This window comes from Pagrus pagrus (genome assembly GCF_965226575.1).
Source record: "Pagrus pagrus genome assembly, chromosome: 9".
NCBI lineage: Eukaryota > Metazoa > Chordata > Actinopteri > Spariformes > Sparidae > Pagrus > Pagrus pagrus.
This window is the reverse complement of record NC_140193.1, coordinates 20,600,664-20,624,659: the sequence shown is the minus strand read 5'-3', so window position 1 is coordinate 20,624,659 and position 23,996 is coordinate 20,600,664. Positions and strand designations below refer to the sequence as shown.

Here is a 23,996-nt window from a genome sequence, read left to right as displayed (position 1 = left end):
AAATAAGGGAAATGAAACATTTTTAAAGGGAAATGAGAGCACAGCTGTCTGGCCTTGTTCTTCTTAATGAAACTTTATCACTGCTGAATTCTGTGTCATGAACTCATATTGAAAATGTTGACAAACATGCAAATACACTGTGAATTGTCCGAGCTGATTTTAGGTGGATTATGCAGAGGACCACAACAAACAAATGTCTTTGATATGTATTTATTTTGATAGCTCCTGTCATCTCCAGCTCATACACAGTGCTGAATGTTGGCATTTTCCCTCCAGCAAGACAAAGAAGAAGTCTGAATTTGTACCCTGCCTCAGCGCCAGGTCTCAACAAGTTGGAAACCTATTCATTACCAGTGATGCCCTGTGGCCAAGAATGTGGTGTGCCACCTTCAGTTTCACTGTTTAATGCTAATCAGCACATGTCAAAACAGTCTCCAGAAAGAATGTAAGAGTGACAATGATGACAAGATACAAAATGACACCGTGAAGTTGCAACACAAAAACAAAAGACAACGGTACAAATTAATACATTGTGTATGTTGGCTAAAGGATTGACAGTTTTGTTTCCCCTTGTGAATGCAGTTTCAGGTTTGAACCCTTTGTTGACCTTGAAAAAGTACACTTATTCATGCTGTCACATATTACTGCAACTCTCTCTCTCTAGGCTGCTGACCAAACATATGAATTTGGGTGTGGTGTACTGGCTATCTGGACGAGCAGTGTGTTTCTCCCAGTTCAACAACATCTTTTCATCCAAGAATCATTATCCACCAAGAATCCAAGGATCATTTACAGGTGTTACCATTCGGTGTCATATCTTTTGAATGTTACAAAGCGGTCATAGGGTTCCCTCCAAACATGATGTGTTGTATATTCCATACAATGACCTAAATATGTTTATTTACAAAAGTGAAACAAAGCAACAACATTCAGTGTAACGAGTATACCACAAAGACAGTTACAGAAGAACAGGTTACATTTTAACACACCCTTACGTAAAAAAGATGAAGATTGTCCAAGGCCTTTAACAGACCCACAGTAAATTGTCAGTCTGAGGTGCATACACGTTACATCTTCCATTACTATCTGCATTACATGGATTACATTTAAATGGATAAAACAGTGCATAGTACTGGTATTGTGCTATATACATTTCACATTTCTGGTAATAAAGGGACAATGATTACAGCTAATACATTGATTGCATATCCACCTCAAGTTAATATTTTTCACAATTGTTGCAAAGTGTTGCGATATCAGTTAAAGGTACAGTTTCCTAAAATGGCTGTGGTAAATATCTCATATCTTTCTCACATTTAAATCACTGCCCTTACAGTATTACCATCAAGGTACGTTCAATCATAAAGTGGCTCAGTTCATGGTGTGTTTGTGTAATGAAAGACATTTTGAACTTGAAGTGTTGTGCTTTCAGTAAATTGTCTGAACATTCAACTTTGCCAAAAAGACATATTTTCCATGCAGTTATATTGACTGGATTTTACAGTTTGTGAAATAGAACATCCAGCAATCTAGATCTGTTGCGTCATATCTATATTTTTGTTTTATGTATCACTTCATCTTCTTATTGTTGCAGAGCAGTCTCTGGGGCAATCTGTTACAGTCCTTGAATTTGAATGAAAGAATATAAACACTTGCCTGCGACCATCCATGAAAGATCACAAAATGGAAAAAACAACACATTTTATCAGTGGACTGAACACAGGATGCAACCTGCCCATAAACAGTTTGAGCATGATGCCACATCCATGACTAACCACCTTTTGTTGAGGAAGTACTTTCACAGTTTCTACATTGCCACATTATCACGTTCGTCTTGTGTGTTTGGCATAAAAAGTTGTCCATCGCCACTTCTCTTATCTTTGGTATCCTGTATCAAAAACAAAAGATATGGAAGACAAATTCCACTGAGAAACAAGGAACAGTGACAAATGTCAACTCAGAAGAGCAAAACAGGCAGCGGCTTAATTTTTTTCAACTGTAAGAGTGTTGTGCAACTCCAGTTAAACCAGCTTCAGCGTGGCATTCAACACTCATTTAATACAGACAATCCGGCATCATGTTCAACGGTTGTGTAACTTACTGCGAGAATTCCCACGGCGCCACAAGAGCAGGGAAAACCCAATCACCAACATAATGGGAATGATTTTTAGGTACCGGTATCTCATGCGATCTTCTGGTTGCTGGAGTTCTTTGATGGGTTCTGGGGAAAATAAAGAAAATTGCAAACATGTAACGCTTAATGATTTGTTATTCCTGATGATTTGATGTCCCATTCTGAACAAGACTTTACTTAATAAGCTGTTTTATGACATGTTGTATTATGAATGTATTATTGCTGTGTTTGCAGGTAACCTTTAATGTGCAGCAGTAATGTGAAATAAATAAAAACAGTCACCTGGCGTTTTCATGCAGTGGCTAATGACAGTTGATAATCCTTTGGCCTTGACATCACATGTAGGTTCTGTAGTCCCGCTGAGTTTAGTGATGAGTCGGCTGGTGAATTGGTAGCGGCCAGTCTGAGTATCCAGGGTGTTGTTGTGCGTGATGTGAGTTGTGAATGAATTTGTGAGAACCTGCCCATCCAACTTCCACTGAATCTCAGCCTCCCCATAGCGTCCATTTGCCTCGCAGTGGAAAATCTTTCCACTTATATCACCATGAGGGTTTTGTGCCGAGTCACTCTGACAGACGTTGTAGCTCGCTGGTGAGAGACGACTCAAGTTACAACTGTGCAATCATGCAGTAAATTCATGGGAGAACGAATAACTGATTGAATGCTGTATGCATAATGAATGAAAGACTCACCAGAGATGTTTAGATTTACAAAGGATTTCATGTATGTCTCTTTAATGTAAAATCTGCATCTGTATTTCCCCAGGTCATCCACTGTGATGTTGGTCAGGAGAATAGAGCAGTTATTGCTGTTCTCATTCAGAAATAGTTTGGCTCTGTCCTCGTATCTGCCATGGAAGTTTGAAGTGGTCTTGTCGTGTTTAAGCACCAGATACTTTCTCGGTTCTTCCATCTGCCACAGAAAATCCTTGTCCACATTTCTCTCTGGGCAGGTGCATGGCAGGAGGACATTGTCCTCTAAGGCGCCTGTGATTGTCATCTCCTCATCACCTACAGTTGCAAATGTAAACAGGGATTAATCAAGTTACTCAGATGCTCTTTAATTTTTTTGTTTTTAGTCGACATACACACTGGAATACTTTTGATTTTAAAACTTATTTTCTGTGCTGCATGGAAAGAAAAGGTGAGTTAAAACTGAACTGAACTTGAACTGAAAATTAAACATGAGGCAGTTGAGAGGAATAAAAAGCACTGACGAGTACGACTGCAGCATACAAAGTACAACGCACTGACATAAAAATGATGTACAAAAGATGTAGAACAATCTGACAAACACAGACTAAAAGACTAGAAAATGAAGACACACAAGGCAATCATGTGTGACTATGCATAGGAGGTCTGGTTCCTAATTAACCAGGTTTTAAGATAATATGCAACGGAATGCACGGTGGATCCAGGAGTGAGGTCACAGCGTTATTGACAACTGATGTGGCCCTGTTGGCCTCACTTTAGTTGCTGAATAGTGAAAGTGGGCAAACATCAAAGTTCACTCAGTTATACCATGAAAATCCACTTGAAACACTGTCTACCTTGAATCCTTACCTTTAAAACATAAGGTTAATTACTAGTGAGCCAGCTAATATTAGCTCACTAGAGCTGGCTCAAACCAACTGCATAATATGAACACTAGTAAATGGGGGAAGTGCTCATTCATCAATCATTTTGTACAATAAACACCTTTTTAGTCAAATATACAAATGTTACAATTAGGCTTCAATTTCATTTTCAGTTTGAAGAAGAGCCTATTTTGAATTTGTCATAAAGGCTTTACTGCTGACTTTGGACCTGTTAAAGCAACTTTATAACAAAGTCAGTAAAAGATTTCACTTGAAGCTGTCACTTTTTTAGATTAGGAGTGTACAGGAGTAGGGTTAACCCTAATCTTAAATAAACAACCCAAGTACTGTCGGGTACAATTTTAACGGACTTGCACTTTATTTGAGTATTTCAATTTTGCTACTTTATACTTCTATTCCACTATAGTAAATGTAGTTAAGTATTGTACTTTTTACTACATTTGTTTAACAGCAGCAGTCACACATTATTTTAGATTTCAACCTTTTTATCTTGTGACCCCTTATTAAAAACCAGCACTGAGTTGGGGACCCTTGTCATCTGGAGTTATCAGTTCCACCAAGGAGTCATTTCCCCTCTAAACCTCTCACATACTTTCATTTAAATAATAGTCTGAGGTCCAAATAGATGAAATTATCCAATATTTCACAAAAAAAGCAAATATTAGAGAAAAGTCCAAACAAAGAAACATTAGAAGTTTGTTTTCTTTGTTTCTCTCTCATTAATCATCTCATGACCCGTCAGATTAGTCACGTTACCCTTCGAAGGGGGCCCATCCTCTGGTTTTGGACAAAGCTGACTGACTTTATATACTGTAATAATTTAGTTAAAAATAGCTCCACCTCAAGCAAGTACAAGTAGCTGATGACACTTCTATACTTTTACTTATTTTAAAACCAGGACATTCACATGAGCTTTTACACATTGTGGACCTGGTTTTACTTAAATACAGGATCTGAGAACTTCTTCCACCACTGGTTGATCTTGTTTCTAAATCTGATGAGTTGAGTGAGCTCTCAGTTGTTTATTCATTCAACTCATGATTTCAAGTCAAAAGCCATCTGAAGTCATGGTTCTGTAGTGCTCTGATAATGAAAACCAGACATTTAAATCAAACTGAACTATGAACTATGAACTAAACTTAGTTAATGATAAAAGATGAACTGATTCCTTTTACAGTGTACTCCAGGGTCTCTCACTGTTAAGCCCATGACACACCATTTAAACATTCTCAAACAACAGGGAACAATCTAATGTTGGCACTTGTAAAATTGAAATGGATACTGTAATTTAGAGATACTCATCGTATTGTTACAGTAAAAGTGGCCAGATGTCTTCAAACACGCAAGAAATACTGGAAATATCTTGGAAAATCTGGAACACGGAGTGGTTATCAAAAAGACAACACAACAGAATAAGGTGTCTAAATACTAATCACAGGGACGGTGAGAACCAATTAGGCTAGCTTAATCAGGTTATTACAATTACAATGATACATATTAGAAATGTGATATGATTCACGATTAGTGGGAAGGATCATTGCTGCATCATAATTTTCACTTACAACAAAAGAATGGTTGAAAATCATGATGATGAGACATTTGTTGGGGTCTGTAGCAAACAAATGTTTATTTATATCTGGAGAACAAGTTTTGTAGGCCAGGCCATCTCTGCAGCACTACAGTACTTCATTACAATGCTGTTTGTCACACAATTTACCATTATCAAAAAATAAATAAATAAATTCAGTCTGCGACTTTAATACTGCACTTGGCCATGTTGCGATTTAGATAATATATCAATACATTTGGCAGCCCTTGACAGGCCGCAGTTAAAATACGAAGCACATCGGCACGTAGGAAATGGGAATTAGTTTAAATACTGGGCATGTGTGAGCAGTGTTGCTATGGGTAATCATAATATGCCTGTTGTGTTTTTGATTAGCCGTTTGAAAGCAAAGGCAAACTTAACAAACTTGATCAAACATGGGTTGAAACTTGTCTTATCTGATCAACAAACATCTCCAAACAAGGACATTAAAGGCTCAAGAATGAGTGGTGCCCTCATGAGTGTCAGTTTCTGAACTGTGAGCTGTAACAGAAAAGTCTTGACTTGTTCTTAAGTTTTATCCATACTATTCTTTAGCATCCACTCATGATAATGTCACATAAGTCACCTCATGTGAGTCATCCTCACATTTTTAGTGTTATCATTCATCAAATGAAGTTATGTTTTTGCATGTTCATTCTATCTCCCGCCCTCATTCTTTAACTGGAATCATATCTGCCCCAAAAAACATCCAAAGCCCACAGCCTTTTAATAAAATAACAATCGTCATCTTTTAGCCTCTGAAAGTTTCCACATCCAGTCAGATAGCCCTAAACTGCCTCCAACCGTTTCCACACACACCAATATCTGCTTTCATTTTCCTATTCTGTCTTTTACATTTTATGTGTCTGCTAGCATGTTATTGTTTTACTCTCCACCAAGTAGGTTATGGTTCATCTGTGTCTGCTTGTTGGTTGGAGGGTTAGTTGGTTGGAGGGTGGGGTGGTTGGTAGGTTGGTGAGTTGGCTGGTTGGTTAGTTGGTTTGTTGGTTGGAGGTTGGGGTGGTGTGTTAGTTGGTTGGTTGGTTGATTGGTTTGTAGGTAAGTGTGTTGGTAGGTTGGTGTGTTGGTTGGTTAGTTGGTTGGTTGTTCGGGTGGTTGATTGGTTGGTAGGTAGGTAAGTGTGTTGGTCGGTTGGTGTGTTGGTTGCTTGGTTGGTTTGTCAGCAGAATTACACAAAGACAACTGAACAGATTGCCACAAAACTAGGATGGAGGATGGGTCTCAGGCCCAGAATAGACCCCATTCAATTTGGAGCAGATCTGGAAAGATGGATGGATCCATGAATTTTTCTCTTTCTTAGAAATAGGGCGTTTAATGACATTTTTGTTAATCTTTCAAGGAGTAGAGTGAGAACAATTTGATGTGGATCCAAATAAAAATATGTTTTTATTTGATGTTAGATTGGCTTGATTAAATTAAAGGGGACTGTTGGGCCTTGGCAGAGGTATGCATTGTACTGAGGGCCATTCTAGTTTATTTATCAAGTTACTTTCACTCATTTTATGACCTCATGTGGCATTGGCTGTTAGTTAATATGTCTCGTTCAACTTTATGCATATGTTGTAACTAATGTTTACATAATCAAATCATATGAAGCCACATTATAAACTAATAAACCAATCCATCCATTCTGATTATAATTGTACAGATAGTTACTGACGAGGCCCAATTTGATAACTGTGGCTGGTTTTCTTGCGCTTTGTTGGTCAACCACAGCTGCACAGCCACTTCTAGCTGCCAAAGACTTTCACTGTGTTTATATTCTCCTCAAGTGCATGATGAAAGAAACCCTTGGCCTACATATTGCTCAAGTCCAACTCCAACAAAAAAAAAAAATGTTTTGTTTAAGCTAAATAATGGACAAACATGACATGATTCTCTTTAGGCCGTATCCACTGAAGTCCAATAGTGTTGTAGAAAACTCTTGACATTTATAGGGTGTAGCAGATTTGGTTAAAACACTTATTACTTTACATTACTTATTATGATTAAGCTTATACACATAACATTGTTTTTTTTACATCACAAATAATCAATTTCACTTCTGGAACATTTGTACATTAAAATCCTATCTCCTTAAGATTTGCATGAGGTTTAACCCTTGCATTACATAGACGCAAGATGCAGGTTTTTCTTTTTGGAAAACATGCTGTTAAATTGAGTTTTTCAAACGTGGTCAAGAAGTCAAAGGATCACTATGTATTTTTGGGGAAGACATTCAAATCAGAAGAGAAAGATTTTCATTAATTTCCTTTTTTTAAAATGCCTAAACAAACTCAATAAACAAACTCGCTTTGTTTTCACGACTGAATAAACTGAATACACAAACTGACCTCAAAGGACAACACAATGTAATGCTGCTTTACTTTGTTTATAGTCGGTGGACCCTGCCACCTATCAAGCTTCAAACAATGTTCTGGTACCTTATTTTCCTCTGAGAACAGCTTGTTTATTAAGTTATGGGAAAAAATCAATACAAGTAAATCCTACCTGACCTCTATTGTTTGAAGGGTGATTTGCAGGATTGATGCTTAAAGGAAACAAAATGATGTACACAGAAAAAATATTAAGTGTTGAATAACTAGTGTGACGTTAATGATTAATACCTCTGAACTTCTGTAACCACAAAGCATTCAACCAGGCTTTCAAAAACGCTGCCCACTCCCTCAGTGTTCACAGTATGAAATCTGTGTAGTCTTTACTTTATCAGTGAATATCTCGCAGTGAATATCCTTTGAGATCTGGAACTGAGACAGGGAACATTTTTGTGCCGTGTCTTCATTTAGAGGGATCTCGAATAACACTTCCCTACAAGACTCAGCATAGAAACAAATGATCAATTGGACAGGAATGCAGTGAAAAAAATATCACCATGTCGATCAAGTAGTCTAACGTTAACGCTCAAATGCTCCACTCACTCCACTGCTACGTGTATGCGATCACTCAGCAGTATACAAGTATAGACAGACACACTCAATTTGTGGTTTCAATATGACGGATTACCTGTGACAATTAGCACCATAAACAATCCCAGGAAAATCCTCATGTTGCGCTGTGCTGGTGGAAAAAGATTGATGGATCTGAGGTGTCCCGGGCAATATACTTCTCAATTGCTCAAATAACTTCTAGAAAGTTTTTTTTAAAAATCTAATCTGATCCGAGTCGTGTTGTTTAAATGTAGGTTAATGATCCGTCACATATGTGGTAAGATCCCAGCCTGTGAGCACGTCCGTCGTCAGTGTGCCTTCTGAGGGGAAGTGAAGACAAGCAAAAGTCCAACAGCAGCAGATGTTGGTTTCCGGAATAAAGTCATAAATTTGTATCAGGAAATTATCGAGACAGCCTCCCGCTGTGGATGATCATGACAAGCTGAAGCAACCCATTAAGCAAAGTTAACTATCTGAGCCCCACAGGGACTTAACTGATTTATTAACAGCCCTCTACAGTCAGTTCGTGACTTGGCTATTACTCGATATTATTTCATCAATCTCTCGTCATCAAGGAATTTTATCAGGATTGTCTGTGTGGGTGTGGGAGGGGAGCTTGTGAGTCAAACGTGTTTTCCTTGACATCAACCCGCGCATACATGCAGTCATCCCCCGCCCCCACCAGTCCACATCCCTCCACACCGTCACCGTCGGGAGCTAAACAGGGAGGGATCACCGGAGTCGGGATCGGAACGACGACTTCAGCCGCCGCTGCTGTCGACACAATATCGCCGCCCGCTTTAACATTTCTTCTGACGGGACAATCGTGAACATAACGGGGGTGCTGGATACCGGGAGGACGGCATGGGAGAGCTCACGGCGTTTCTGCTGTTACTGGTGGCGACCTTGACGCTTTCATCTGAGGTGAGCACAGCGGAGAAAATCTCAGGCTGTGGTGGGAGAGTGTCGGTGAGCCGTCCCCTGGCTCCGCTCCTCCCCGGGCCTTGAGCTTGTTACAGCGGGCTTTAAACGCACCGCAGTGCTGACTACCGTGACTATGTGTAATGACGTGTCATAAATAACGGTTAAATGTACGTTAAATACAACTGACAATACTGCGTAACGTTAGGTTATAACGCTCCACGTTCCCAGGCTATGTGACAGCAACAACCGGAGATAACGTTATTACCGGGCTGCGCTGAGGCCCACTCTTCGTTTTATCCAGTTAAATGACTTTCCCTGTCAGTTTTTGACATATTGTTATCTGAGTCCATCGACATATTCCACATGTGTACACAAGTGTACACAGATTTTCTGCGTAGAATTAGCAAACCAGCAATGCTACCGAGGCCTACCGTTAGATGTCAGTGATTGACAGCTTGGCCCTGCCATGTTTTGGTTCGTCTTGGGGTGTTTTTTTCTCCGTACCTCTGTATAACAGACTGTTATAATAATAGTAATTAGTCGCTGTTATATATTTATTGCTAGTTTGATGGCTTAGTCAAGTCACCTGACTAATAGGGTCGAGAAAGCTAACGTTAGCTATCTTTTTCCAGAATATGGCACGGATTGGCATGGCAACCGCTACAGGCTAACGTAACGTCGTATGCGTGTCCTGCCGCTTTATCTCGTTAAAGACTTAACGGAATCAAACAAACGCATCATGAGTTCAGCTGTGATGTGAATATGCCGTCCTGTTTCGACAAATGTGTTTTACAAATGCTAATGTAACGTTACAGCGTCATTCGGTGCTGCTGCGTCGACCCGGTCCACTCGGTCCGGTCCAGCCCAGCAGCGTCGCAGCTGCAGGGTGGTGGTGAAACTGCTGAGGAGAGATGGAAAAAGGATGCAGCCTTTTTTTTTTCTTTAGTTTGACACAAGCAAGATGGCGCCTGCAGCTTGGCTGCTGTTACTGCTGCTGCTTTGCAGGACCAGAGAGAAATACACAGCTTGGTTCAACAGCTGGAAAAAGGATGAGCAGAGCCTGTATTGCAATAAGTAAATCGTTAGATGTATACTGCTGTTTTCTCATTGCTGTGCTGCATTGAGGGAGTCGTTGTATAGTGTTTCCACAGGGCAGGCTCAATACAATAACACACCTACTGTAGCTCTCCCACCCAAACCAAACCCCTGTGTGCTGCAGTGGAAAGTGTCTACAGAAGGATCATGCAGGAGACACTGTTTGATGTTGCGTTCAAGAACTTTCCTTGACAAAAATAACCATATGCATTACCTGTGATCATCCTGAGATACTGGTTGGGAATCTTATGTTCACCGTACTGTTCCTGTATTATCACTGTTTGTATATAACCGTCACTATATCTCATGACATATAGTTTGGACACATACTTAAATTGCCATATTTCATATGGTTCATATGCATAGTCTTGTGTAATATGTTTTATAACCGACCCATTTTATCAAGTGTACCCATTGTATTGCAATATATTCCATTTATCTGCTGCATGTTTTTTTTAGGCTGCAGGCTGAGTCATGATAGAAAGTCACACAGGCCCCTCAGCAGCAATACCTAGATGTGATAAAGGTTATCACATGCGCTATCATGGTCTGCCGCCACACTGTCCCACAGTCACACAGGAGCTTTTTCTTTGATGTCAGACCAGGTCAGACTGGTTATCGCAGTGTAATTCTACACTGATGTAAATATGCCCTGTGCCTTAATGTTTTATACAAGGAATGTGACTTGAAAGACATGAACCAGTGATTTGTGTGGTGAATAACTGGACATGGACTGATATACATATAAGTTGGAAGGTGTTTGAACGACCAGTCTGAGTTGACATCTGATTCCCCTTATCACATATTCTATGTATAAACACCTTTTGTTTTGTAGTCTGTAGTCTTTAGCTCACGTGCCTAGGACTAGGTGTGTTACGAGTCTTCAAATCCACCATTGGTTTTGACTTTGAATTTTAAGGTCATGGTTCGATTTGATTTAAACAATTTTTTTTGACTATTCCATTGTTAGACTATCACATCTGGATTTGTAAAGATCAGCAGATAAATGGTTTTATCCTCTGAAAACTGTCATTTACATTTCAAATTCAAACAACAGTTAGAGTTAGAGTATAGAGTATCCCTGATGCATCTCTGTTGCTGTCCGAGTTAATTTCAGTACCAGTCTTTTGATTGTGTCCTTGCTCAGTGCAGCTGCAGGATACTGAGAGCTAGTTGTGTCATTTTTGAAGTGTTTTTTCCCCTTTAGATCCTCTCTGGATGTACGCATGTAGGTGCGCGCGTGTGTGTATGGGGTACTGCTGAATCTGCCTTTGAATTTCAATTGACTTTTGATCTAGAATTGAAATCGTGACAGCCCTACCTATGACACTCCCTGTGTTCCACTGGCCGGTGGTTCGTACATCTACTGCTTACAGCTGCTGTTTGTATTTGTCTATTTTACTGTTTTGGTTCAAACAGAATGAGCAAGATGGATGTGCTGTATGATGCAAGGGACTTTCATATCCAAATAAATCATTGATAACATCAGGCAATGTGTTGATGTGGTGAGAAGAGATTATGTTCTACAGAAAGGAACAACACGCTAACCCATCCTGACTCACAGGAAGCTAATATGAAGCAGATAATTACAGAAAAACACAGCGTCAAGTCAGACTTAGTCATTAAAAGATGGGTGGCAGATGGCTTGGTTGCCAGTGTATTGTCAGCTTGCAGCATCGGTCCTTTCTGGTCTGCCAGAAAAAATAGAGGGCCCAGAAGGCGAAACACTCTGAGACTTCCTCCAATTCTTTCCCTGGACACAAAGGAAGGAAAAGAAAAAGTGCAGAATGTCCTCGTACAGGAGAGGGCCAAGGCTGATTCATTTGAAAACGCGCTTGTTTTCACCTCATGTTCACTCACAACTTGGTTTTTGGTAGCCTGTGGTTCAATACGTTTTTTCACTCTTTGCTCTAACAGGCTATATGTTCTTCCCTACACTCTCATTGCACTTTCTGTAAGAGGAAAGGAATAAAACCTCTTAAGGCCGGCTAACAAAGGGCACATGTGCTGCTGGCCTGTGGCTGGAGCTTAGCTCTCTGGCTTATGGGCTCAATAGGGATGAAACTGAGTGTCTTGCCTGGCTTAGGCTTAAACCAGTAGTAATATCATCATAATGTATTTATTTATAAAATAACTTAAATGCACATTGATTCAAAGAGGCCTTTTATCCTGATTTATTTATTGTACTGCATGGAGTGACAGATGTTTGTGCAGGATTGGATTTGAAAGGATGTAGAATAAAGTGAAAGGGATGAAACAAACAAGCTGCATCAGGATTTCTGGTTCAGCTTTACTTTATCCAGTGTGATACAATCAGTCTTCATCTATGTCTCCTCTTTCGTCTGTCCAGGTGCCGGCTGATGACTCTGTGGGTTTGCTAACTGAGCCCCAGGTGGCCATGTTCTGCGGGAACCTCAACATGCACATCAATGTGCAGAGTGGCAAGTGGGAGTCTGACCCGTCTGGCACCAAGAGCTGCATTGGCACCAAGGAGGGCATCCTGCAGTACTGCCAAGAGGTACTTAAACAAAAGGACAATGAGATGCAGAGACAGAGTAGGAGACTGAGACAGCAAGTTGACATAAATATCCGTTCCATTTCTCCAGGTGTACCCAGAGTTGCAGATCACAAATGTCGTGGAGGCCAACCAGCCCATCAGCATCCAGAACTGGTGCAAGAAAGGCCGCAAGCAATGCCGCAGTCACACACACATTGTGGTGCCATACCGCTGCCTGGGTGAGCAGTTTAAATTATACGTGTGGATGTTACTGAGCATGTTGGTTCGAATGTGTGTATGCATATAATACGTACTTGTAATGAGTAACTTTTATGTTGCAGTTGGGGAGTTTGTGAGCGACGCCTTGCTTGTTCCTGACAAGTGTAAGTTCCTGCACCAGGAGCGTATGGACCAGTGTGAGAGCCACCTGCATTGGCACACTGTAGCCAAAGAGGTGAGGACAGACGGCATTAAATGTCACTGTATGAACTTCATATCTATCATCATAGCTGCCAGTTTTCTGTCTATTTCCTCCTTTTCTGTCTGGTCTTCAGTAGTTCTCCGGCGGAGTGACTAAGCACTCTTTAATTTCATCCTCTCAACACTCTGCTGTCCACCCTCTCTGCCAGTTTGTTCTTCTTTGTTTACCCTCATGCCTTCCTGGTTGTTCATTAATGTGCAGTCACCAATGAAGACACTTGTCCGCCAAAATTTTTTTTTTTTTACCTCTGTTATAATAAATACTGTAGTATGAGTTCGGTGCTCCTTATCTCCAGTCACTAAGGTTGACCACAATGAGCCCTCACATCCTTATGAAATGTCTCAATTCTGTGTGGTTTCATTCAGGTTGTTAAAGGTGTTAGAAGCCACTCAAGCTCTGTAGGAAGTTTTGATTAATGTCTGTCATTAAACTTAGTCCTGCGGAGACCGCTCCATGAATCTCCATGACTATGGGATGCTGTTGCCATGTGGTATCGACCGCTTCCGAGGGGTGGAGTTCGTCTGCTGTCCGGCGGAGGCGGAGCGAGAGTCAGACAGCACGGAGCTAGAAGGGGAGGAGTCAGACGTCTGGTGGGGCGGAGCTGAGACTGAATACTCTGATAACAGGTATCCTCACTAGTGCACATTCGTCACCGTTCATCCAGACCGACACACAGGTTTACATGTTGACTGAACTGACTGCCCATCCCTGCAGCATGACGCGCGCAGCAGACACAGAGCCTGCCACCATGGAGGACGACGAAGACGAGGACGAAGAGGCTGACACTTTCGAAAGGGATGAGAACGGAGATGGCGATGAAGACGACGAAGAGGACGAGGAGGATGACATGACCGACGAACGGGACAGCGATGAGCGCAGTGCTAACGTCGCCATGACAACAACAACCACCACCACCACTGAATCAGTTGAGGAGGTCGTTCGAGGTAAGAAGAGGACTCACACCCTTTGTTTACATGTTTTCATTCATTGGTTGTTTTTCAAGATATGATGTTGTGTCACTTTTATGTTTTCCATTACGTCATGTTTTGCATACATTTATATTTGATATTTAATTTGCGTTTGTGTGCACATGTCTCAGCCGTGTGTTGGGCTCGGGCTGTGTCCGGCCCGTGTCATGCCATGCTGGAGCGTTGGTACTTCGTGCCTGAGAAGCGCAGCTGTGCTCCCTTCTTGTTTGGGGGCTGCGGTGGCAACAGGAATAACTTTGATTCGGAGGAGTACTGCATGGCCGTCTGCAGCAGCTCGTGTAAGTCCCAGGACCGGAGCCATAGAAACCCTTGGAGCGTCCACACACCACGAGGCCTGACTCCTGTCCTCTAGCTGCTGCAGATTGTCTCTGTTTCTGTGTCTCTCCCTGTCCTGAGTGTCTTATGGCTCTTAACAACTCGGAGCACTGACAAGTGGATTCGGTTGCTTCTCAAATAGTTTTGTATTTAGTCTTATAGGATTATTTTCTCAGTAATATAATATCGTATCTATGATTGGCAAGGAAAATTATACAGGAGAAAAAGACGGAGGTCATGAAATCGCCTTATATATGTGTATCCTTCACAGAAAAGAAAATGTCTTCAAGTATGTGGTAAAGTAGAAGCAAACTGGGATCCCTTGGCTCAGATGATAAGGCTGAGGATTTTCTTTATCTGTCTTATTGCCAACAAATGTAATGAAAAGACTAAAACCAACAACACATTTGTCTGCTTCGGAATACGTTTGAACTCTGGCCTGTCTGTGGCTCCATTTCTTCACTTTAGTGTTTAGCTAAACATCTTAAACAAGAGTCAATAGAGCATCTGGCAGGAAATATTTTCTGTCTGGGATGAACACACATTTGGTTTTCCAGTTACACTTTCGCCACACAGAATCCTGCCTGCCCTATCTATTTACATGGAGTTTGCCTTTGATAATTATCATTTTATGCCCAGGTATCTCTTCGTGTCTGTGATGTATTCTACATATACAGACATTAAAACTGTAGTGAAACGCCGGTATGTTGTTGATGTGACTGTCTTCAGGTCGTTTTCAGGTCAATTATTGCCAAGAACCGCATCTGTTGTGGCAAGACTCTGAAACTCTAAATGAAACACTGCTGTGACCTGGCTTGACATGCGTGTGAGAAATGTGAGTCATGTGAGAAATGCGACTCACGCTAGCAGTGTTTCTACTCCAACCTGTTGAAGATGTTAAACCATGCAGCCAGTGTCAGGTACACACACAATACTTGTTTGGATCAGTTCATTGATGGTTTTGGTCTTTTTATGGGATTTGTTGACAAGAAGATAAATGACCAGCTGTATCCTTTATGAAGCTCTTAGGCCAGCCATTTAACATCAGTAGAGTTGGTAGTTTAACTGATGATGTTTGAACATCGTACTGAAAGAACAATGAAAAGAAAAAATGTAAAGGCAAGCGGCTCAAGGGAGTGTCCCTGTTGGAAAGCAGCCAGTAGTCATTCACTTTAATATCATTTAATTACTAATTTCACTATATTCTAACCACTAACTGATCCTTCTTACAGCATGTGGACGAGGCGGCATAAATACTGAACCTTGAACGTTGCTGCGTGTCTGCATGAAGTCATGTACACACTTTTGTTTGCATGCCTTGCAGCTGCAGGGTCTTATGTCTGCTGCTGTAGCTCCGTAGCACTCTGACCTGGCAGTTTAAGGTCTCTAACGATGTCATGTTGCACTTTGTTTATAGCCATAGTGTGTGTGTGTGTGTATTTGTGTGTGTATGGGGGGAGGGTTTTGTTAAAGGTTAACGGGTTGATTTGATGTTTCCAGTCAGTGAAGCATCACACTGCTCTGTGGTGCAACGTCTGCCCTCATCCTGACTCTGCAACTTTCCTCTTATCACCAGGCTCCCACAATAAATAAAGGCATACACACAGCACTTGTACTGGGAAACTAATCACCCTTTGTCCCCTGATAACCCACCGGGTTTCTGTTGTACCAGTATTTGTGTTTATATTAAAACAATTTCCTGTTTGTGCCTAACCTACTTAATGTTTTCCACACACTTGTTTAAACTTGCCTCGTCTTTTATATTACTTGCGTGTTTCAGATGCACTGGAATATGCATTTAACTTCCTTGCATCCTCTTTACTAGTATTCTTAGTCAATCTGCCTCACATTGTGCTGTTTTCCCCCTGCGTTATACATCATCCCTCCCTCTCTGTTCTTCTCCAGTGCCCACCATGGCCCCCAGCCCTCCAGACGCGGTGGATCGGTACCTCGAGTCTCCCGGCGAAGACAACGAACACTCCGACTTCCAGAAGGCCAAGGAAAGCCTGGAGGCCAAACATCGCGAAAGCATGTCCCAGGTATGTCAGGGTTAACACCCTCAATATTTCTGTCTGGGATTTTGCCCTGTCAGTGTGTCCAAATGCCTGACATGACCTGATTTTTATTTTTCTGTACTGTATGTAATGGCTGCTTTTGTTTGTTTATGTCCAGGTGATGAGGGAGTGGGAAGAGGCTGAGAGGCAGGCCAAGAATCTTCCACGTGCTGATAAAAAAGCTGTCATCCAGGTAGGAAATGAACCACGACTTCTCTGTATTTCTGTATATATTGTAGCATTATTTGTAATTGAAAGGTTATGAAAATATTTGAGTTCCATTATCTCGGCCAAAATTTACAGTGAAAAGAAGGTAAGGTGCCTTCGTGACAGGGATTTAAATCTTATCCTTCCGATGTCATGTGTGTAAAAGGAGGTGTGACTTAGTGAATATGAGCAATACGGAGTGGAGAAATACAGCAGTGGAGTGGAATCCTTGACATCTGCTGTCAGATCAGGAGGCAGAGCATGAAGAACTTGGCAACTGATTTTGTTCCAGACTTTGTTTCACAACTGATGATAGACAGCAAGCGGCATGCCGAGCATCACAGATGTCTTGCCAACTGATCTGATACGATGCAAAAGCTTTGAATGCCAACAGTCAAGTGTGATTTTATCAGCATTTTTTTAAGTTGCACATTGTAGTTTTGGGGAAGAATCTTATGTAAGAAGAGAAAAATATATATTGATTGATTTTCATGGCTGAATAAACATACTTTAATTAAAGGACAACACAAATGATTCAGTTTTACCCTTCTAAGTAGCCATCTTTTTATCTTGAAACACTGTTCTGGGGGCAGCTTTTTTATTCTGTTTATAAATATATTCATCCAAAATATTTCTGAGCTTGCATTATTACCTCAATAATATGTAAATATTACCCTACTAAGGTTAATGGATGACTGAGAACCTTCATCAACATCCTACCAAGGTTGAATTTCTTTTTCAAATCTGTATAGCGCACTTTTAAATTACTTCATGTAAAAAAAATAATGTTTACAGGATGAGGTTTTATATATCACATTTTTAAAATCAGTTGTGAACATGTCATGTTTATAAAGATAAGTCATCAAAAATATGTCAAAGTTTACAGGAGGAGAAAAGAGGGATTTTGAAATAAATGCACTCAGAAATGATTTTCTTTGCCATATAGTTGACTTGCACTAGAAATGATTCAACTATGGACACAGGATAAGAACTCAGAAATTGGATTTTTTATTTCACAGTCTTTTAAATACCAGTTATTAACTTGATAAATACTAAAATGAGATTAAAACTAAGAGAGACCAAGATCATAATGAATAATAACATTTTTGAAGTATCTGTTATGTGCAACTAATGAAAGGAATGTTTAACTTACAGTATTTAAAAGCAAAACATTAAAACACATTTGTATAAAAGTTTCAAAAATAATTTTAACAGCACGGTAGCTTCCTTCATCATTCCCAATGCTCAATGTGTATTTCACTCCGTATTGCTATGTGTAGCCCACAATGTGTGGCTAGAAACCGTTAAAGAAAACTCTAACTATACCATAACTGTTGGTATTCATGACCAGATTAAGTAAAAATTGTTTATCTGTTACATGTAAAATGTTCCGTATTTGCAGCACTTCCAGGAGAAGGTGGAGGCTCTGGAGCAGGAGGCAGCAGGAGAGAGGCAGCAGCTGGTGGAGACCCACATGGCCCGGGTGGAAGCTCTGCTCAACAGCCGCAGACGCCTGGCTCTGGAAAATTACCTCAGTGCCCTACAGGCTAACCCTCCACGGGTACACTCACACACAAACACACACACTCGTCACCTGTGCACTTTTCAGTAAAAGCAGAGCTGTTGCATAAAGTCATGGGTGTGTTAGTGGGGGAGGTTAGAGACAAGTAACAGTAACTTTCTCAGTACATTTCTCAAGTGTAACTGGAAACAAATATAATGATGTGTATTTTAACTCAAAACAGAAAGTCATACTGTATGTTTATAATGTATAAGGCATCCGTAAGTGTATTAATCACCACGCTTCCCCCTCCAGGCTCGTCAGGTGCTGAGCCTGCTGAAGAAGTATGTCCGTGCAGAGCAGAAGGACAGACAGCACACGCTGAAACACTACGAGCATGTACGCACAGTCGATCCCAAGAAGGCTGCACAGATCAGACCTCAGGTACACACACACACACACACACACACACACACACACACACACACAGAGAAAATGATAATTTCTGAATTGGACTCGAACTTCTTCACTTTCTTCTGACCTAGGTTTTGACCCACCTACGTGTGATCGATGAGAGGATGAATCAGTCAATTGGACTGCTCTACAAAGTGCCCAGCGTGGCCAATGAGATCCAAAACCAAGTCGGTAAGTCCCTGCTTCATATTTCTTTCTAACTGTATAAATGACTACTCTTTATACTTCTGCATAGTCAGTCAGGGTAGGAGGACTCGCTATTTTGTGTCTAAATGCTAATAAACAAAAATCTAAAAATAAAATCCCCTCTTAAGGGAGCAGTCTCCTATAAACAAAGGGCACTGAAAGGTTGTATTATTGTGAAATAGTAAGTGTAAATCTTAAGAATAAAACACATTTTTTCAATTATTTGAATTGACTTTATGATATATTGTTCTTGTACGCAAATAATTACATCTCATTCAGTGATGATACAGAAAACAATGTAACTGTCACAGAGAAAAGTAAAGGAGTATACTTATTTTGTTATAACTCTTTTACAGTGAAAGCTGTTTGGTTTTCCCCTAAATCCTAGTTAGTTGTAAGTTAATGTCATTATTAAAGCTGACACATTGAGTTGATTACTTGATTAGTCGATCATCAGAAAAATAGTCTGCAACAATGCAGGGTTGAATCGTTCAAAGGAACAATTGCCAAAAATTCATGAGTTTCAGCTTCTCAGCGGTAAATATTTTCTGATTTTCTCTGCTATGATGGTAAACTAGAAAATAACCAGCAGATTAGGTAATACTGAAAATACTTAAGAAAATTAACTTGCAGAGACATTAAACATGCCTCATGTATCCTGCTGCAGTATCAAAAAAGTGAAGGTGTGTCAAATCAGTCTGTGAACTGATCATTTTAATGTGAGCTCACATTAGATTAATTAAACCAGCCCACATATGACCGCCTTTTACGAGCAGTGGGACGGCACAGATTTAATGAAGTGACCCCGAAACCTCTTGTAGTGCTGAGTGAGGCTGAAAACGAGTTTAACAGCATGTCTGGAGTCCAGTGAGGTATGTTGTGCTGACAACTCAGCATCTCTGCTGTTAGTTTGTCTTCAGTAATTGGGACACTGTGCGGAGTTCAACTGACATCCATTTTATTTTTTTTACATCTAGTTCACTCCTACCACTTTGCCCTCCCATCTGTCATCATGCTGTGTGTGTGTGTGTGTGTGTGTCTCTCTCTCTCTCTCTCACACACACTTTCTTTTTTTTTGTCTAGCTGTCATAGTGCAGAGAGTTCAGGCGGAGCTGTCTCAGCAAGTCTCTTCCCTGCAGAGCGATGGGCGGGTGAGTCGAGTTGTACCCACTCACATATGCATGGAGTCTGTCCTGTATAAACTGCAGGCTCACGCGTATATAAATAGAATCACCTCTGTACAGCGATACAAGACAAAGTCGCAGAGAAAGAACAACTTGGATGCTGTCTTGGTATTGGGGAGGTGGGTTTGATTGCAGAAAACGTGCTGTAAGAAATGCCAAAACGGCAGAAATCAATTTTAAATGGCTCAGCTGACGACACATCGTGTTGGTTGTAATCGATTTCAGTGAATGAGATGTAGAGAAATCATCTGAGAAAATAAGATCTCCTGGGAGGATGCTGCATCTGAAGGCGAGAAAAATTATGAGTGAGATCACAGTTGTAGAGCTGATGGAGCTTTAGTGAAGTGTTGTTGCACATAATTACATCAGCGAGTTGAAGTCCTGTGGATGATGTCAGGCTTTCCACCTTTTTAGCAGATAATCATCAGGATTGGATTATATTTGCAAAGAAAGGCTCCCTGGTTGTCCCACACTGACACGTCCAGATTAATATTGCTCTGTGTGTGTGTGCAGGTGGATGGCAGGGTGAGTTACGGTAACGACGCTCTGATGCCTGATCAGGCCTACAGCTCTGCTCCGATGGACCCTGGCCTGGACGGACTGGGCTTCATCCACCCTGAGAGCTTCAACCAACCCAACACGGAGAACCACGGTAACACATGCACACACCATACATTTGTGTACATGTATCAGGGGAAGTGCCTCAAGTAGATATGTTTCCATTATTGTGGTGGCATCCCCCTACGATTTATAGAATAAAATAAGACGTAAACTATTTTCTACTTTCACCTTTACTTTCTATAATCCCTAGAAAATCTCACCTATTATACAGTTTGTGCAGCAATATTTGACTATTTATTACTTAAAGCTCCACTAAATTACATGTTTTCACCGCACACAATCACATGGATTCATTTATATTAGCTAACTGTAGCAGTGTGTGCCTCTCAAAGTAGACAAGCTAACCCAGCTCACATCACAGGTACCAACACGGTAGCTCTGTCAAAGGGCCATTAATGTGCAATTTCTCTGTCACATGTAAGTATGGTGATGTATTGTGAAGAATTGATGAGCTAACACACGTCATGTTTGACATTTATCCCCTTTTTAAAATTTTCTCTATGGATTTTTCTGCAGTTGAGCCTGTTGATGCTCGTCCAAACCCAGATAGAGGACTCCCCACACGACCTGGTGAGTCCATATATATATATATTTGAAAATATACAGTAACATTGTAATTAGGATGAAAGAAAATGCTGTTACTACTACATGTTATTTCTTATTTGGTTATTTGTCTGTTTGCTGCTTTTATTCCAGTATCAGCCCTGAAGCCAGAGGAGATGCCACAAGTGCGGATGGAGACTGAGGAGGGGCAGGGTGCTGGTTATGCAGTTTACCATCAGAAACTGGTATGAAAAGCGCTCGAGTCCAACACGACACACCTCATCATGTATGTTAGTCTGCCCCACCTGCGGTCTGTGCTCCGTGCATGTACTGAAATGTTTTGTTTTTTAATGGCAGGTGTTTTTCGCTGACGATGTGGGGTCCAATAAAGGTGCCATTATCGGACTCATGGTAGGAGGGGTTGTCATAGCAACTGTCATCGTTATTACCTTGGTGATGCTGAGGAAGAAGCAATACACCTCAATTCATCACGGTGTGATCGAGGTGAAGAATGGCTGCTACGAATCGATAGTTTTGTGTGAGGTGCAGAACAGAAATCAGAGTTCTGTGCTCGTTTGCTTCACTAACCGCCTTTTATCTGTGCTGCCAGGTGGATGCAGCCGTGACTCCGGAGGAGCGCCATCTGGCCAGGATGCAGCAGAACGGCTATGAGAACCCCACCTACAAATTCTTTGAGCAGATGCAGAACTAAAGAACTGCTTGTCAACATTTCCTTCAGGCGTACCCCAACCCCACACTCCTCCCTCAGCCCCTACACCTTCAGTTTCCCACCCCGCTGAGGGGGAAGAAAATATGTGAACACACTACACTTAACTTGCAATTAGTCAGACAAGGGTACCCTGTTTCACCTGCACATTTCAGTCACAAGACAAACTTCATAGTGTTTGTTGTACCGACAAACCGAGACCCTGTCGACGATTTATATGAAGTCACCGCGCTCGCAGCTGAGACCAGAAACATGCAGTTTAATTCCCAGTCAGTCACTCCCTCATCTCTCCAACTGTTTGTTCCATTTTCCTCAAACCGCCCCACACATCCACGCTCCCCTGCTCTCCGATGACAGCTGTGCTGCGTTTGATGACATGGCGGCTCTTAGAGCTGCCAGTGGGAGGAGGGGCTCTCAGAGCGCCTCTCCGCACGATTAGAGCCCAAGTGTTTCAGGTTTGTTTTTCAAAAAAGAAGAAGAAAAAACGCAGAAAAATTCTACAACTATCGAAAAGTTTAAAAAATATTGAATGTTTTGTTTTCTGATTTTTTTATGTGTAATATATTAAGACAGAGATTAGCTGTAAGTATATGTAGTGCATGGCAATATTGATGACAGATACAGTAAACTGTATGTTGAGGTCCTTGGGAGCGGCCCTCCTTCTAGATATTTTAGCAGGATTGTACATTTCTAGTGTCTTCTTTGTGATCTTGTGATATGAAGAAGAAAAAAAGTATTCAGAATCCGGTCTGCTTTGTTGTCACACAGACTTGCTTTAACTGAATCTTGACTCGCTATGCTCATCTCCACGCTTCACTGTTGTGTTAGCTGCATGGGCAAAATGCTCTATATGTAATATATGAAGTGTTATAGTATCCGAAAGGAAGATAATTTTGTTACTGTTTGCGTTCTATGCACTCTGTCATTTTGGAAGTCTGATTATTATCACAGAATATTATTGCCGTCGTGTCCCTGATGCCGATTCACACCGTCGCTGCACACGCTGGGGTTTTATTAGAGTGAGGTCAAACTTCAGAAAGTGTATCATTCCAGATTTATCATTCCAGTCTCTCTCGCTTGTAAATATTTGGAAAATGGAGATCCAGCTCTTAGTGGCCCAGTTTCATTATCACACACCACCGCTCTGTATCTCCCCTCTGTTCATGTCCTGTTCAGTCTTTCTTTACAACCCCACTTGTCCCGTTTATCCTCTCTTTCTGGCTGTGTCAGCAATATTGTACAGTGCAGCACTCGGGAGTATTTGATAAACAGTCGGGACTTTGGGTCTACAGAGATTTCTTCATCTCCTCCCCCACACACATTCCTTCACCAAATCTCACAAACACATTCTATTTTTCTACATTTCCTGTGTATACATGTACAGTGCTTCTGTTAGTCCTGTGGTGGAGATTTCTTCATCTGCATATCTGTCGTCCAGACTCGTATTAGTCCTCATGATGAGGTAAAGATTAACCATAAACATGGGGAGGACGACCACAAATCACATCAGCATAGACACGTCTCCCTCTCCCTTAATTAAGTTATTAACGCCACCTCCAGTAAACATGAATGTGACATGCATATTGTGCATTTATACCATAGAGATACAACACATATCACCTCTCTACACATTATCTCCACGTGTACATGAACACTTAATGAAGCTCTTTATCAGGTGAATGTTTTAAATTTGTATTGAGGCTCACTGTGGGTGTCTTCAGAGGCTCGTGTTTCAAAAAAAAAAAAAAAAAAGATGCTTTTTTTCTTTCATTGATTCAGTGACCTTCCTCTGTGTGTAGTTAAATGAACCATTTGCATAGAGTAAGAAAAAGCTTTCTACACTCACTCTACCATGAATAAAATTTTGAATGTACATATGAGGTTCTGGTTGTTTGTCATCTACTGTAAATACGCTGAAATGATGAATCACA

The 23,996-nt window shown here is 41.0% G+C and overlaps 2 protein-coding genes across 4 annotated transcripts; one reads left to right on the top strand and one right to left on the bottom strand.

The window, feature by feature from the left end:
- Positions 1 to 194: 194 nt before the first annotated feature.
- Positions 195 to 10,671, bottom strand: LOC311263142 (uncharacterized protein). 2 transcript variants are annotated; one of them, XM_084363047.1, is made up of 5 exons: positions 9,623 to 10,671; positions 2,827 to 3,144; positions 2,417 to 2,722; positions 2,102 to 2,221; positions 195 to 1,888 (listed from the first exon to the last, which is right to left on the bottom strand). In XM_084363047.1, exons 1-5 carry the CDS (start codon positions 9,657 to 9,659, stop codon positions 1,875 to 1,877), a joined length of 795 nt encoding a protein of 264 aa, XP_084219173.1. In that variant the 5' UTR covers positions 9,660 to 10,671; the 3' UTR covers positions 195 to 1,874. The 2 variants fall into 2 exon arrangements, with proteins under 2 accessions (XP_084219173.1, XP_084219172.1); XM_084363046.1 differs by lacking the exon at positions 9,623 to 10,671 and adding an exon at positions 8,344 to 8,851.
- Positions 8,990 to 23,938, top strand: appb (amyloid beta (A4) precursor protein b). 2 transcript variants are annotated; one of them, XM_084363040.1, is made up of 18 exons: positions 8,990 to 9,191; positions 12,637 to 12,804; positions 12,893 to 13,022; positions 13,125 to 13,237; positions 13,700 to 13,890; positions 13,979 to 14,208; positions 14,364 to 14,531; positions 16,474 to 16,607; positions 16,741 to 16,815; positions 18,232 to 18,390; positions 18,646 to 18,774; positions 18,876 to 18,975; positions 20,074 to 20,141; positions 20,688 to 20,826; positions 21,312 to 21,365; positions 21,492 to 21,583; positions 21,696 to 21,842; positions 21,949 to 23,938. In XM_084363040.1, exons 1-18 carry the CDS (start codon positions 9,132 to 9,134, stop codon positions 22,048 to 22,050), a joined length of 2,259 nt encoding a protein of 752 aa, XP_084219166.1. In that variant the 5' UTR covers positions 8,990 to 9,131; the 3' UTR covers positions 22,051 to 23,938. The 2 variants fall into 2 exon arrangements, with proteins under 2 accessions (XP_084219166.1, XP_084219167.1); XM_084363041.1 differs by lacking the exon at positions 14,364 to 14,531 and having other exon boundaries at positions 8,994 to 9,191.
- Positions 23,939 to 23,996: the final 58 nt, after the last annotated feature.

What these genes read in the sequence shown, in the direction of transcription:
- LOC311263142 (XM_084363046.1), bottom strand. Translation starts at nt 8,386, where the DNA reads ATGAGGATTTTCCTGGGATTGTTTATGGTGCTAATTGTCACAG. An exon ending in TATGGTGCTAATTGTCACAG is followed by an intron (nt 3,145 to 8,343) that starts GTAATCCGTCAT and finishes TTGCAACTGTAG; the next exon opens with GTGATGAGGAGATGACAATC. An exon ending in CCACTGCATGAAAACGCCAG is followed by an intron (nt 2,222 to 2,416) that starts GTGACTGTTTTT and finishes TATTTTCCCCAG; the next exon opens with AACCCATCAAAGAACTCCAG.
- appb (XM_084363040.1), top strand. Translation starts at nt 9,132, where the DNA reads ATGGGAGAGCTCACGGCGTTTCTGCTGTTACTGGTGGCGACCTTGACG. An exon ending in AGTTGAGGAGGTCGTTCGAG is followed by an intron (nt 14,209 to 14,363) that starts GTAAGAAGAGGA and finishes CACATGTCTCAG; the next exon opens with CCGTGTGTTGGGCTCGGGCT. An exon ending in CTGCACAGATCAGACCTCAG is followed by an intron (nt 18,775 to 18,875) that starts GTACACACACAC and finishes CTTCTGACCTAG; the next exon opens with GTTTTGACCCACCTACGTGT.